The 15,340-nt window shown below is 41.0% G+C and overlaps 1 protein-coding gene across 1 annotated transcript in view; it reads right to left on the bottom strand.

Annotated features, from left to right (window-relative positions):
- Positions 1-2,286: 2,286 nt before the first annotated feature.
- The window catches only part of LOC126353884 (anamorsin homolog), a 40,286-nt gene continuing 27,232 nt past the window's right edge, over positions 2,287-15,340 (bottom strand). The window contains exons 3-5 of the mRNA XM_050003088.1: positions 6,261-6,453; positions 2,804-2,925; positions 2,287-2,715 (exon numbers count right to left, since the gene is read on the bottom strand). Of these exons, the coding sequence (XP_049859045.1) occupies positions 2,602-2,715; positions 2,804-2,925; positions 6,261-6,453 (429 nt within the window). The 3' untranslated portion in view covers positions 2,287-2,601. The remainder of the gene's footprint in view (positions 2,716-2,803; positions 2,926-6,260; positions 6,454-15,340) is intronic.

The raw sequence follows: 15,340 nt of genomic DNA, 5'->3' as shown, positions 1-15,340 counted from the left end.
GAAGCTTTTTATGTGGGAATGACCAGCAACAAACTGTCCATTTGCATGAATGGACACAGGCAGATAGTGTTTGTTGGCAATGAGGATAACCCTGTGGCTAAACATGCCTTGGTACAGTGCCAGCACATCTTGGCAAAGCGTCACACCGTCCGGCTTATCTGTATACTTCCCACTAACATCAACCTGTCAGAACTCCGGAGATGGGAACTTGCCCTTCGGTATATCCTCTCTTCCCGTTACCCACCAAGCCTCAACCTCCGCTAATTTCAAGTTGCCGCCGCTCATACCTCACCTGTCATTCAACAACATCTTTGCCTCTGAACTTCCGCCTCAACTGACATCTCTGCCCAAACTCTTTGCCTTTACATATGTCTGCTTGTGTCTGTATACCTGCGGGTGTGTGTGTGTGTGTGTGTATGCGCCTGTCCTTTTCTCCCCCTAGGGTGGGTCTTTCCGCTCCCGGAATTGGAGTGGCTCCTTGTCCTCTCACTTGGGACCGGCATCCTTTGGTCTTTCCCTCTCCTTCCATCTTTCCTGATGGGGGCAGCCTTGGATTGCGAAGGCTCGAATTTTGTGTGTGTGTGTGTGTGTGTGTGTGTGTGTGTGTGTGTGTGTGTCGAAGTGCCAACGCTTTCGTTTGGTGGGTTGCATCGTCTTAGAGGGAGACATTCCACATGTAAAAAATATATCTGAAAGCAAGGATGATGTGACTTACTTGCCGAGTGAGGGTGTTGGTGTGTTGATGGACACACAAAAACACAAGCACACACGCGGGATTCGGGCTTTCGCAACACACAGTCGCTTCATTGGGGGGGGGGGGGGGGGGAGATGTGGGTTTTTTGGGGGGGGGGGAGGGTGGGGAGACATTCCGGTCCCAGGAGTGGAGGACTTGCCTTGGGGGGGAGGGAGGTGGACGGTGTGCACTCGCACACATGCATATGTCCGTCCGCACATGTGCAGACAGTCTGCTTGTGTCTGTATATGTGCTGGTGTGTGTGTGTGTGTGTGTGTGTATGTGTGTGTGTGTGTGTGCGCGCGAGTGTATACCTGTTTCCCCCCCCCCCCCCCCCCCCATTAGGTAAGTCTTTTTGCTCCTGGGATTGGAGTGACTCCTTGCCTTCTCCCTTAAAACCCACATCCTTTCGTCTTTCCCTCTCCTTCCCTTTTTCCTGATGAAGCAACCATGGGTTGCGACAGCTTGAATTTTGTGTGTGTGTTGGTGATTGTGTGTTTATCAACATGCCAACACTTTCGTTTGGTAAGTTACATCATCTTTGTTTTTGGATATATTTTTCCCACGTGGAATGTTTCCCTCTATTATATTCATATTCAAATAATTATCTAGACATAAATTTATTGGAATGATGCCCATCCTGGTTCCTGGGTGGTGGTCTACAGATGAGTAGTTACCTTTACACCTTAAATTAAGAAAATTCATTATTTACATATTTCGGTAAGATCACGTTCAAGTCAAATCAAACAATAAATTTCAACATTCAATGTTGTTGTCACTGGAGCAGGCAGTTATCTACTAAGTGGGAGGGACACAAATTTCTTGCAATGACTTTACCTAATGGCCACAAGTTCTTTCCTGGAAAAATAAATCCTGTTGCTGCTCTATTTGGAACACATCTCACTCAAAATACTGGATGTATCATACCTGTTAAATGGAGTTACAAAATGCTGAGGGACTTAATAATGATGCTAAAATTAGATGAGAATAAAACTGTGTTGTACGATTTTATTACAAATTGCATGTCCAACCTATATTGTAGTACATATACATAACTTAAATGTTGTAAAAGAAAGAAGACTTTTTTTATAACCACTTTCTAGAGACATCTAACATTTATTTTCTATTCAAAAAAGTAGCTGCAAACACACACGAAGAGAAGTAATATATGCCAGCAGATGATAACGACAGCTCAGTATAAGACTGAATTCATAACATGAACAAAAACTGAGTTCAAAGTCTCAGTGTTTGTGTTACTCATTGTTTTTGGAAAATGGAGTTTCCTCAAGCAAATCTGAGTGATGTTGCAAATATTACAAAGAAACTGAATCCGATTACTAACACCATGACATAACTATAAGTAAAAAAATGGATAAAGTATTATATGTCGGTGATTATACTCTTATGTATTTTGTGCTATGGCCGTATCTCTCTTTGCACAGAGTAATGGTTGAAGAAAAGCAATATTAAAAAAAATGACTGTAAGGAAACACAACTTGTAATTTTTTTAAAAAATTGAATTTTTTTAAACCAAAAGAGGTGGTACAAAACAATCTTGATATGGTTGGCTTTATTGTAGCAATACGCCATAAGATGACAACAAGTACAGTGATCAGTAAGTTCTACGTGAATCATAATTTTCTGTTCTGTTCACATATCAATAAATACTCTTCATATTTACTGTGCAACTTCATTCAATGAAGAAGAGTTGTTTTCTAATACCTTAATTGCATTTCTACCCTGTTATCTGTAGCAGTAGACAATTAATACAATCAATGTAAAATTATAAGCAAAATACTGCTATATTACCCAAATAAATATTATCACAAATTTTGTTTGGTGTGACCTTGACATAATTCATAATAATTTCATACATCAGCTTTTAACTGAAAATCAGATAGTTGAATCTTCTCTCCAGGTTTGAAAGCAGGCATCCCAAGGTAAGGACATGAGGCACAGCGAAAAGCATCTCCAAGATAACACTGATAATAAAAACAAACATATCAGTTCACAAACACAACTGTGTAAGGTTAGTATATTAGAATAATTTGTGATTACTGTATTGCTTACATTTCCACAGGATGATGTTTTTGGGGCAGTTGCAGCTTTTGTTGTACTTTCAGCAGCAAGTTCTTCTGCTAGACCACATGAACAATTCTTACAAGCTTTCCTTTTGCCAGTAGTCCCACATACTGCAATAATGAGCACATTGGAATATTAATTATTGACTAAACTTAAGAAAGACACAAAATATTATGGCCAAGAAAATGAATACCACTCAATTTTTAAGACATGAGAAAGAGATGACTTAATTGCATGCTAAGAGCAAATTGAATAACAAAAATTAAAACTACCATCACAACTGAATTTTTCCATTTTTTCCCCCCAAAATGGTTCTATGCTAAGACGAGAGGTAAAAGTTTGTGCCATGGCATGAGACAGGCATAAATGTCAGAAGTACTAAATCCCAACAAGTCTTTTCCAATGTGACATTATGTGCTGATATTTCCTCCGGTAATCAGCACGTCCTGACTCATGCACTACAATACATGGCAAATGACATTATCATCACGAACAGCACGATGCTTTTTTAAAAATGTGTAACCATTAATTTCCTTGGAAACAAGAAAGCATAAAATCATGTGGAACTGGTAGAGAATATTGTGATATCTGTCCGAAACATGGGGTGTCACATGTCTCTTAAGTTGCGCTACTTACACTCCTCCTCAAACTTCTTTCAAGAGTCTCTCAGTGTTGTACATGAGGAGAGTTTCCATCATCAAATGACTACGATGGAGAAGAGTTAACAAGGAAAAATGGAATCTTAGTATGTTACCAGACTACTGCTGAACAATCAACAGGAAGCTATCTACAAATGTTCCTAAATGTGCATGGATATATATGGAATTGTTGTTTGTAGTAATTGGTATACAAATATACTGAAATGAATACCACTCAATTTTTAAGACATGAGAAAGAGATGACTTAATTGCATGCTAAGAGCAAATTGAATAACAAAAATTAAAACTACCATCACAACTGAATTTTTCCATTTTTTCCCCCCAAAATGGTTCTATGCTAAGACGAGAGGTAAAAGTTTGTGCCATGGCATGAGACAGGCATAAATGTCAGAAGTACTAAATCCCAACAAGTCTTTTCCAATGTGACATTATGTGCTGATATTTCCTCCGGTAATCAGCACGTCCTGACTCATGCACTACAATACATGGCAAATGACATTATCATCACGAACAGCACGATGCTTTTTTAAAAATGTGTAACCATTAATTTCCTTGGAAACAAGAAAGCATAAAATCATGTGGAACTGGTAGAGAATATTGTGATATCTGTCCGAAACATGGGGTGTCACATGTCTCTTAAGTTGCGCTACTTACACTCCTCCTCAAACTTCTTTCAAGAGTCTCTCAGTGTTGTACATGAGGAGAGTTTCCATCATCAAATGACTACGATGGAGAAGAGTTAACAAGGAAAAATGGAATCTTAGTATGTTACCAGACTACTGCTGAACAATCAACAGGAAGCTATCTACAAATGTTCCTAAATGTGCATGGATATATATGGAATTGTTGTTTGTAGTAATTGGTATACAAATATACTGAAATTACTTGTATATGCATGGAGATGCCTTAAACAAAAACAAAGAGAATAGAGAATAATTAGTACACTACAGGCCATTAAAATTGCTACACAAAGAACAAATGCAGATTATTAACAGGTATTCATTGGACAAATATATTATACTAGAATTGACATGGGATTACATTTTCACACAATTTGGGTGCATAGATCCTGAGAAATCAGTACCCAGAACAACCACCTCTGGCCGTAATAACGGCCTTGATACGCCTGGGCATTGAGTCAAACAGAGCTTGGATGGCGTGTACATGTAGTATTGTGACGAGCAGTTGCTCGGCCACCAATGACCAGATGTTTTCAATTGGTGAGAGATCTGGATAATGTGCTGGCCAGGGCAGCAGTCGAACATTTTCTGTATCCAGAAAGGCCCGTACAGGACCGGACCTTCAACATGCGCTCGTGCATTATCCTGCTGAAATGTAGGGTTTCGCAGGGATCGAATGAAGGGTAGAGCCACGGGTCATAACACACCTTAAATGTAACATCCACTGTTCAAAGTGCCGTCAATGCAAACAAGAGGTGACCGAGACGTGTAACGAATGGCACCCCATACCATCACGCCAGGTTATATGCCAGTATGGTGACGACGAATACAAGCTTCCAATGTGCGTTCACCGCGATGTTGCCAAACATGGATGCGACCATCATGATGCTGTAAACAGAACCTGGACTCATCCGAAGAAATGACGTTTTGCCATTCGTGCACGCAGGTTCGTCGTTGAGTACACCATCAGAGGTGTTCCTGTTTGTGATGTAGCATACAGGGTAACCGCACCCATGGTCTCCGAGCTGATAGTCCATGCTGCTGCAAATGTCATCGAACTGTTGACACAGATGGTTGTTGTCTTGCAAACATCCCCACCTGTTGACCCAGGGATCGAGACGTGGCTGCACGATGCGTTACAGCCATGCGGATAAGATGCCTGTCATCTCGACTGCTAGTGATACGAGGCTGTTGGGATCCAGCACGGCATTCTGTATTACCCTCCTGAACCCATCGATCCCACATTCTGCTAACAGTCATTGAATCTCGACCAACGCGAGCAGCAATGTCGCGATACGATAAACCGCAATCGTGATAGACTACAATCCGACCTTTATCAAAGTCGGAAACGCGATGGTACGCATTTCTCCTCCTTACACGAGGCATCACAACAACAGTTCACTAGGCAACGCCGGTCAACTGCTGTTTGTGTATGAGAAACTGGTTGGAAACTTTCCTGATGTCAGCACATTGTAGGTGTCGCCACCAGTGCCAGACTTGTGTGAATGCTCTGAAAATCTAATCATTTGCATATCACAGCATCTTCTTCCTGTCAGTTAAATTTCGCGTCTGTAGCACGTCCATCTTCATGGTGTAGCAATTTTAATGGCCAGTAGTGTATTACATATATACAGTATGTGTATACAGTTCCAAGGCAATGCCTACATCACAAAAATAAAAACCAACTAAATAGCTTTAGTATCGTTTTCATACTCAGTGAAAAACAACACATCAAATAAGTTTGTTTTATTCAGGAACTTGACAAAAAGCTTTTGTTTGTTGATCAGTGAACTCAACAATATACGGCCGAACAAAAATAAAATGCACTTTTTACTAGTGCTGACTAAGAGTTGTGCAGTAAGCTTTCTATCTGTCTGAAAATTGCCTAAATAAATAAGTTGGCTTTAAAGCTTCATAAAACAAATAACTGAGAGCATAAATAACAAAAAGATTAATTTTGCATTTGCTATTTAGGAGAAACTGTATGGTACTGCATAACTTCATAACTATTACCATACACCTACACCTTTATTATATCACAGTTTCACATGACGGTCAGGGATATTATTGCAATATATGCTCACTTGCAAGGTTTATTGTACTTACCCCTTAATTTGCTAGGATCAGGTTTCTGGAGATCCTCTTCAGCTAGCAACTGGTCAGCATCAATTGTCTCTACACTGTCATCAACTGTATCATCAAGTTTCCAGACTGCAGCTACATCCACAGGTGGTTTGATATCATTCTCAGCAGATATTTTCGAACTGCCACCAAATGATAATTTTACAGAAGACCCTACCTGTAAAGTAAGAAATGTGCATATCTGTATGAATTAAGGTTAGTTACATTCTACACTGACAAAGAAACAAATGACTACACAAAGAACTACCTAAAAAAAAATACAGCTGCTTCACAATTGCTGTTTCGTGGTAAAAGATTGATTACAGAGGAAAAGATAAAACGACTAAGATAACAGTCAGAAATCAGAAGCTGGTTAATGGAATAAATTTAGACAGGTGTACAGATCAGTATAATCTTTTACATATCTCAGGCTTTCTACATTCACCACCTGCTTCTTCTGGAAGTTCCCCAGTCTCCTATCACTACAAATTTGTGTCCTGTCTTTTCTGCCTTATCCTCTCTTTCATGCTACCATTTATCTCTCTATTACAACCTTATCCATCAGTATACTATTTGCATCCAAATTTACCTAAAACGTGCATCAGCCCCTTCTTTACTAAATGATACTACCCATTTACCTCATTCTCCTCCTCATGCACTGCTGCAGCTTTCCAACATTTTGCAGGAATTTGTTGACCAAGTCAAGTCAGTGACCATATAATGACAATGAGGCACCCACTTATGATGCTTGGACTTTGACATCTCTGCTTTCCAGAAGCTGATTTAATATATGTTTAAAATAATTAATTATTGGAAAAAAGAAGCAGTTTAAATACCTGTTAAGCAAACAGTCAGCTAGAAATTTGTATAGGAAAATTGACAGATATATGATAAAACTATTGCAAGATATACAAGAGAGGCGAAATATCCTTCGACTTCAAGAACAATGTAATAATTTCAGTTCTAAAAGGGGCACTTGCTAACAGGTTTGAATATTACCAAATCGTTGATGTAATAAGCCTTTCAAAGTCAAAGCTGTTAATGCACACTTGTGAGGAGGCACACAATTCGGGATAAGCTGGTTTCAATCCTGATGGTGGATGACATTTTCATTGCCAATATTTGGCCAGCAAGGAGAAAAGGGGCTTGGTATAAGGTTCCTTATCACCAGTTGTCGTGCCAATGTTCTGGATTAAATTCCAAACCTCTCTGCAGTGTCTCAAGAACTGAGGACATGTGACACTATTGATGGTGATCCATCAGTCGAGTGGGACACTAATCTCGGCAACCCCCATGGTGCTACTCGAGAGGCCTAGTTCACATGCCAGCACCAGGTTTCATCCCATTCCCTTCTATCATCATCATCATCATCAGCAGCAGCAGCAGCAGCAGCAGCAGCAGCAGCAGCAACACAAATACAACTAGATGAGAAGGGAGTGATACATGATTGTAGTCTTTCTCTGCCTGGTTTTACTCAATCTGCACATTGAGCAAAGAGAACAGAAATGAAAGAACTTTGTGAAAGAAAAAATTTGGGGGAGGAATTCAAGTTCAGGGAGAAAAACAAAAACCTTTAGCTTTCCTGATTAAATCATAATGCTATCAGAGAGAGCAAAAACCATGGAAGCGCAGCTGAACAGATTGGTTGGTTGGTTTAAAAGAGGGGGGTAGGTGGGGAGAGGGGGAGGGACCAAACTGTGAGGTAACCAGTCCTTTGTTTCCGGTAAAATAATTACACAAAACAAAGAACAAAAGAAAGGAGATGTACAACACAACAACAGAAGAAAGGAAGAACCAGAAGAATGACAGAAGGACAACCAGCACTACTAGGGACAAAACAGGAAAAGAAAACCACAGACAGAAGCAAGAAACTGGTAGAAGGGGTAAAAAATGAGAGCAGATGACTGTGGCTGGCCGACCACGAGAATAAAAAGAAAAAGCCAACCACTTTGTGACACATTAAAACATCCACCCTAAAAGCATTAGAGTGGAGAACACAAAGGGACAAAGGAGATGCACTAAAACTTATATATAATGATAAAACCCACCATCACGTATAAAATGTAAAACTAAATTAGCCGATGAGGCATTGTCAGGTAAAATTAATGGTAACAAGTCCAGTAACTGAAGAGTCCATCGCAGGGCAGCCAAAGAAGGACAGCTCACCAAGATATGGGCCACTGTCAGCCGGGTGCCGCACCGACATTGGGGTGGGTAATCACGGAGCAGGAGGTAGTCGTGTCTCACCCAAACATGGCCAAATGCCATTTTGTCTCCCAAAGCTGCAAAACCTTGAGGCATAGTCCAGAACACAGGTTTGTTGCAGAGAAGCTGATCTCCATAAGCGGTTTCCGCATAGCCTGTTTGGCCAACCTGTCAGCAAGTTTGTTGCCTGGGATTCCGACGTGACCTGGGGTCCAGACAAACACCACTGAACGACTGGATTGTTCCAGAGCACAGATGGACTGTTCGATGGTCACTACCAAAGGATGATGAGGGTAGAACTAGTCAATAGCTTGTAGGCTGCTCAAGGAGTCAGTTACACAGAAGAAATGACTCCCCACGGCACAAACGGATGTGCTCCAGAGCATGAGATATAGCCACCAGCTCGGCAGTGGAAACACTGCAGCCATCGGGCAAGGAATACTGTTCCATATGTCCTCCATGGACATATGCAAAGCTGACATAAGCATCAGCCATCAAGCCATTGGTGTAAACCACTTAGTGGGCTCAGTACATGTCAAGAATCGAGAGGAAGTGGCAGCGGAAAGCCGCAGGGTTAACTGCGTCCTTAGGGTCATGTGAAAGGTCCAGGCAAAGCTGCAGCCTAGGTGTACACCATGGAGGTATATGTGAACGGACCTTCAGTATAGGTGGTAAAGGCAAGGACTCCAGTTCAGAAATAAGGGATCAGACATGAACTGCAATTGGCAGCCCTGACCTGGGCCACCGATGCAAGAGATGAACCGCTGTGGGTGGGGAAAAGGAGACGATGATTCGGTTGTGCAGAACTGCAAACGTGTGGAACGAAACTGGCCAGCAGTTGTGCACGCCTAACCTGTAATGGAGGGACTCCAGCCTCCACAAGGACACTAGTCACCAGGCTCGTCCTAAATGCTCCTGTCGCTAGGCGAACGCCACAGTGGTGCAATGGGTCGAGTAAATGCAATGCTGAGGGTGCCGCCAAACCATAATCCAGAGTCTCATAGTCAAGGCAGAATTTCACAAGGGGCTCTGTAGAGCAGCAGCAGTGTAGAGCCATCTGCACTCCAGTTTGTGTTGTTCAGACACCAGAGAGCATTGAAGTCTTGCCAGAACTTCCGCTTCAGCTGACGAAGGTGAGGAAGCCAAGATAATTGGGTGTCAAAAACCAGTCCTAAGAATCGATATGTCTCCACTACAGTCAGTCATCTTTCCCACTAGCAAAAACCTGGGAAGGGAGTGACCCAAGGGACCCTTTCATAGCGAGAGGAGCCAAAGACAACTTACGCTTCTCCAGTTCAGAAGTGGGGAGTGATGTCCCTGATGGCTGGGGAGCGGGGTGTTGCTCCAGAAGTCCAGAAGTAGATGGTGCAGGAGCAATAGGGAGGGAAGTGCCCCCCACCATAAAGGGGGTAGGTGGAGTCTTCTGGTTCTGAGAGGCGATAGGAATGTGAGGAACTGATGGGGCGACAACTGTTCGCGTCACAGCAGTGTAAGAGGTGGTCACAACCACAGGATGTAGGTGCTGAAATTCTCTCTTAGCCTTACTGTAGGTCAGTCGGTCCAGGGTCTTATATTCTATGATTTTCTTCTCTTTCTGTAAAATCCTGCAGTCTGGCGAGCAAGGTAAATGATGTGATTCTTCATGCTTTCCCGGTGATCTGTTGATATCTTGGATATTCGGGAATCCGGCCGGATGATCGCGTCGTTCTCGCACGCTGTTGAAATATCGTGCGAGAATGATGTGAACATCTGGCTGGATTCCCGAATATCCAAGATGTCAAGGTGAATGATACTCGCCGCAGTTGACACAGATGGGAGGTGGGGCACATGAAGTATTGGGATGATGGATGTCCACAATCTTGACGTGATGCTGGAAGTACAGCGGGAAGATATATGGCCTAACTTCCAGCACTCAAAGTACCGCATCGGGTGAGGGATATATGGATTGACATCACAGCAGCAGACCATCTCCTTGACCTTCTCAGGCAATGTGTTACCCTTGAAGACCAAGATGAAGGACCAGTGGCAACCTGATTATCCCTCAGACCCTGGAGGGCGTGCCGGACGAAATGAACACCTCTCCGCTCTAAATTGGTGCGCAGCTCGTTGTCAGACTGCAAAAGAAGGTCCCAGTGGAATATAATACCCTGGACCATGTTTAAGCTCTTATGAGGTGTGATGGTAACAGAAACATCCTCCAACTTGTCACAAACGAGTAACGCCCGTGACTGGGCAGAGGATGCTGATTTTATCTATGCTGACCCAGAGTGTATTTTGGACAAGCACTCCACCTCCCCAAACTTGTCCTCCAAATGCTCTACAAAAAACTGAGGCTTCATGGACATGAAAGATTCCCCATCAAATCTTGTACATACAAGGTACTGGGGCGAATAAGCTTCACTGCCATCCTTAGCCTGGTGTTGATCCCATGGCGTGGTCAGTGACGGGAACGATTTTGGGTCATATTTCTTAGCATTGAAGTTAGACTTTGCCCACTTAGAGACTGCTGGCAGTGAACCACCAGCAAGAGATGACGTACTATGCTTCATGGCGTGCCATCCGCCCTGATACCACCCACTCCGACCAGGGGCCCTCCAGACAGGCGCCACCCAGCCTCAGCAAGGGCCACCTGGCAGGATTGCCATCGCCTGGAGTCCCGATGCCCCAGGGAGATGAGCATCTACTTCATGGCATACGTGGGGAGTTAACAGCGCAGGCATCAGCAGAGGGATCCCTGTGTTGTCAGGGGGCTACAACTAACAAGGTGCATGGTGGCCCCACCACAATGGACTGGCTACCGTGCTGGATATAAGATGCTAAGAAGTTCAATGTCATCGTCAGTGCAGAAAGCGACACTGCATAGTGCATGGTGGAAAATGCACCCAGAAGGTGTCGTCACCCAAGAGAAGGAGAATGAGCGGGACTGCAATGTGACAAAGAGAAAGTGGGCACAAAGACCAAAACTTGTGAGACTCCTTTTAGTCGCCTCTAACGACAAGCAGGAATACCTCGGGCGTATTCTAATCCCCAGACCAGGCAGGGGGCTGCTGAACAGAATAGACAGTGTCTTGAAAGGAAGATGGGCATCAACAAAAGCACAACAAGGATAATGGAATACAGTGAAACCTCTTTATAACGTTCCTCCATATAATATTTTCCTCTATGTTACATCTGTTTTTTTTTAGGTTCCGACTAAAAGTCCATATAAACAATGTTACATTTTCCTCTTTACTGCATTTCTTCTATATTATAATTTCCTCCATATAACGCTCATATTTTTGGAACCCTGGTCAATTATTTACCTCTTTATAATGTTTAAGTGACTGGATGTAGAAGCATCGTTTTCCATTCTGTGGATTCACAGTTTGCACCGACTCAGAAAGCCCGCGCTCAGCATGTTTCACATGTCAGCAGCAGAACCTGGTCACGTGACACACATTCTGCTTGTGATCTTTTTCGTGACATTTATTTTCACCCATCCACCTACCAGGCCCCACATTTTAATTACAAAAAACTAATCATTTCATACATTAATCATTAGCAATGAATATCATATTACAGTATTGTGAAAATTTAAAATGTCATCTATGGCACCATTTGTCAAAGCTGATAGTATCCCAATCTTCAGTAATGCCCTATAATTATTATTTGGAAGCCTTCCTCTTTATAGTGTTTTCCTCTATACAGTGTTCAGAATTTGTGGTCCCTTGAAAAATGTTATATAAAGGTTTCACTATATTGTCAAGTCAGGCAATAGTGAGGGAATCAGACTAAGAAATAAGACACTAAAAGTAGCACATAAGTTTCGTTATTTGGGCAGTAAAATAACTGAGGATGGCTGAAATGGTGAGGTTATAAAATACAGACTGGCCATAGCACAAAAAGCATTTCTAAAAAAAACATAAATTAAAGTTCAGGAAGTCTTTTCTGAAGCTATTTCTCTAAAATTACAGTCTCATACAGAAGTGAAACAAAACCAATAAAATGTTCAGAAAGATGAAAACAGAAGCTTTTGAAACATGGTGCTACTGAAGAATACTGAAGATTAGATGGACCGAGTGAGTAAATAATGAGGAGGTACTGAATCGAACTGGGGAGAAAAGAAATTTATGTCACAACTTGGCAAAAAGAAGGAATCGATTTGAAACTCCCTTTCAATGCAAACTCCACTGCAATGTGAAACTTCACTGTGGAAGGGGTCAGTTGATAGGACACATCCTAAGGTATGAAGGAATCGTCTGTTTGGTAATGGAGGGAGTGGTGGGAGGTAAACATTGTGGAGTAACATGTTCTGAAACTGATACAATGACAATTTTTGGGAAAGTGATACATCTAGTCTATTTATAAAAGAACCATACCCATCGCAAATGTTCCTACCATTATTTAACCAGGACTGGTTAGGAGAGGTTGACCTGACCCCAGCAGCCAGAGACAGGAGTACCTGTGTGTGTGTGTGTGTGTGTGTGTGTGTGTGTGTGTGTGTGTGTGTGTGTTTTGGCTATTTCAAAAGACGGCCAGACGAAAGCTTACATGTTTAGTAGTCTTTTGTTGTGCTTATCTGTGACTCTGCATGTCCACATAAGGTTAGTAGCGATCTTTCCCTTTCATAATTTTGTCATTATTCCATCTCGGGTTTTTCACTATTTAGGATTAGTTATAATTAGTTTTTTTATTACAGACTTCACATTTCAGGTAAAAAATATTTTTGACAAACGCCACTTTGGGATAAGAAAATAAATATACACAAATCTAGAACATTTATCAGAATACAGACTTCTTATCTGACAACTTTGTATTGCATGCACAGAAAATTGTGCTTTGTCTACTGAATTATTCATTAGTGTCACAGTTATTACCTGGAGATATTTACAGTGAAACCACTACTTTAAGTTTTCACGTGGTCCAGACTTAAACACAAAACTGAGGAAAATGCAGAATCAAGAAAAATGTTAACCCCACCCCACCCCTCCCAAAAAAAAAAAAAAAAAAAAAAAAAAAAAAAAAAAAAAAAAAAAAAATGTAACTGGCATACACGATTAAAGATCGCATTCCTTTCCAATACTCTATATGAAATATGTCTACGTGAAGGAAATTAAATGTACAGCACAATATTTATACAATAATTTGTGGTAATGAATTTCATCAGTTCTTAAAAAATCACCTACGTGTAGCAGCAAGTAAAAACTCATCAAAAAATTAAATTTGGTATCTGGGTACAAGAGAATCGAGTTATTTCCTGATATGCTACGACCCCAAATTATATGTTCAAAACACAAGTTTTTGAGAGATCATCCTTTGTGATCACCCAAAAAATGCAAAATTTGATGAACATGTTGAACTAAACCAGAAACATTACAGCACCTATGTGGTTAAACCATAAGCATAAATGCAGATATCTGCTTAATGACAAATTTTGTCACCACTGGCGTTATTGTTTAAGGCTTTCCTTATGAGCCACACTTCATATGCTCAACCCCAGTTAAAGTGTTATTTTAGTCTTGACGAGAGAAACAGACAACTGAAAAAATGAGTTTACTTCCTCATCTGATGTTACAAACTTATTTGAAATTGGCTCAGTGAATTTCTGTACACTGTGAAAAACACTAATTTAAAGAAAGCTCAGGTGCTACAGTTTCATGTACTGGCCCGGTCTGGAACATTTCATGTTGATTGACTTGTTTTCCCATTACTACTGCAACCTAGCAGTAGCTGTATCATAACTGTGCAGTGAAGCTAAATGTTGCAAGTTATGCTAGCAGCACTGATCATGGATTATATCAGCATTTCCTCTCTAAAGTCTCCCCTCTCCACAACAGCCTAAAATATTCTCTTAACTCGGCCACCACCCACGGTGCGAACCATCTGTCTTTCGTGCCATTTATAACTTGTCAAGGCACATCAAATGTTAACAGGACGAAAATGGAATGAAGTCAAGTGAAACATCGAGTAAGAACTCAGAATCGACATAAACCTTACTAGGAACAAATGTAAAATCAGGTGATTTTTAGCATTGATCTTGCGGGATTTTTCAGAGGAACTATGAATTTATGGTGTAGAATCACAAAAACTTAAAATCGGAGAACATAAAATCAAAGTTCCACTGTATTAAACAGTCAGTATAATGCTTGAATATGATACACTCTGTTCCAAAATATTATGCAGTTGATTCCTGAAAGTGATCCACAAATTTATCATCATTCAGTTATATATACCGAAATATGTGCTTCTAGCTTCTGTTCATAATAATGCAGCAGTTTTTGTACTGTATTTCTTGCAATCATTGACACTAGAGCAGCACATAATATAGACTCAGGTAGGTTTTCAATCTTATGAGTTACTAGATTCTGAAGTTGATGTACATGGTCTTATGGAGAAAGAAAATTTTTAAGTGTTATTCCTCTTGTATCTCAGCTATAGGTAAGTATTGGTTACACTCTGAATGCCTGGATGATATTGATCCCTTTGAAGAGTTCATGCCAGATGCTATTGTAATGTCTGGGTGGAGGAGATAATATCTTTGTCAAATTTTTAGGAGGAAAGAGGAATTCATACAGCTGCAAATTGTCTGCCCAATGCATACAGTACTGAAAAATACCTAGCAAGTTCTGCCTCTAGAGTCTGTTTGCAAGGAAAAATTAGTTTTTAAATTAAACAAAAAATATATTTATCTTGCCAGTAAGAGTGATGTATAGGGGAACTGCCAATTCCTAGGAGGGGAAAAAAGAGACAGTGATTTTCTTTTGTGTAAATCTTACTTCCGTATTACTCTAAATATATTAAGTATAATTGTTAACAGTCCATACCTGTTGTTGGTTGAATGTTATATTATTGAAACAGAAAAAACAAATTTTTGTAGTTCA

Source organism: Schistocerca gregaria, chromosome 3 (assembly GCF_023897955.1).
Source record: "Schistocerca gregaria isolate iqSchGreg1 chromosome 3, iqSchGreg1.2, whole genome shotgun sequence".
Classification (NCBI taxonomy): Eukaryota; Metazoa; Arthropoda; class Insecta; order Orthoptera; family Acrididae; genus Schistocerca; species Schistocerca gregaria.
The sequence above is the reverse complement of the archived record's forward strand: the minus strand, read 5'-3'. Positions and strand labels throughout refer to the sequence as shown.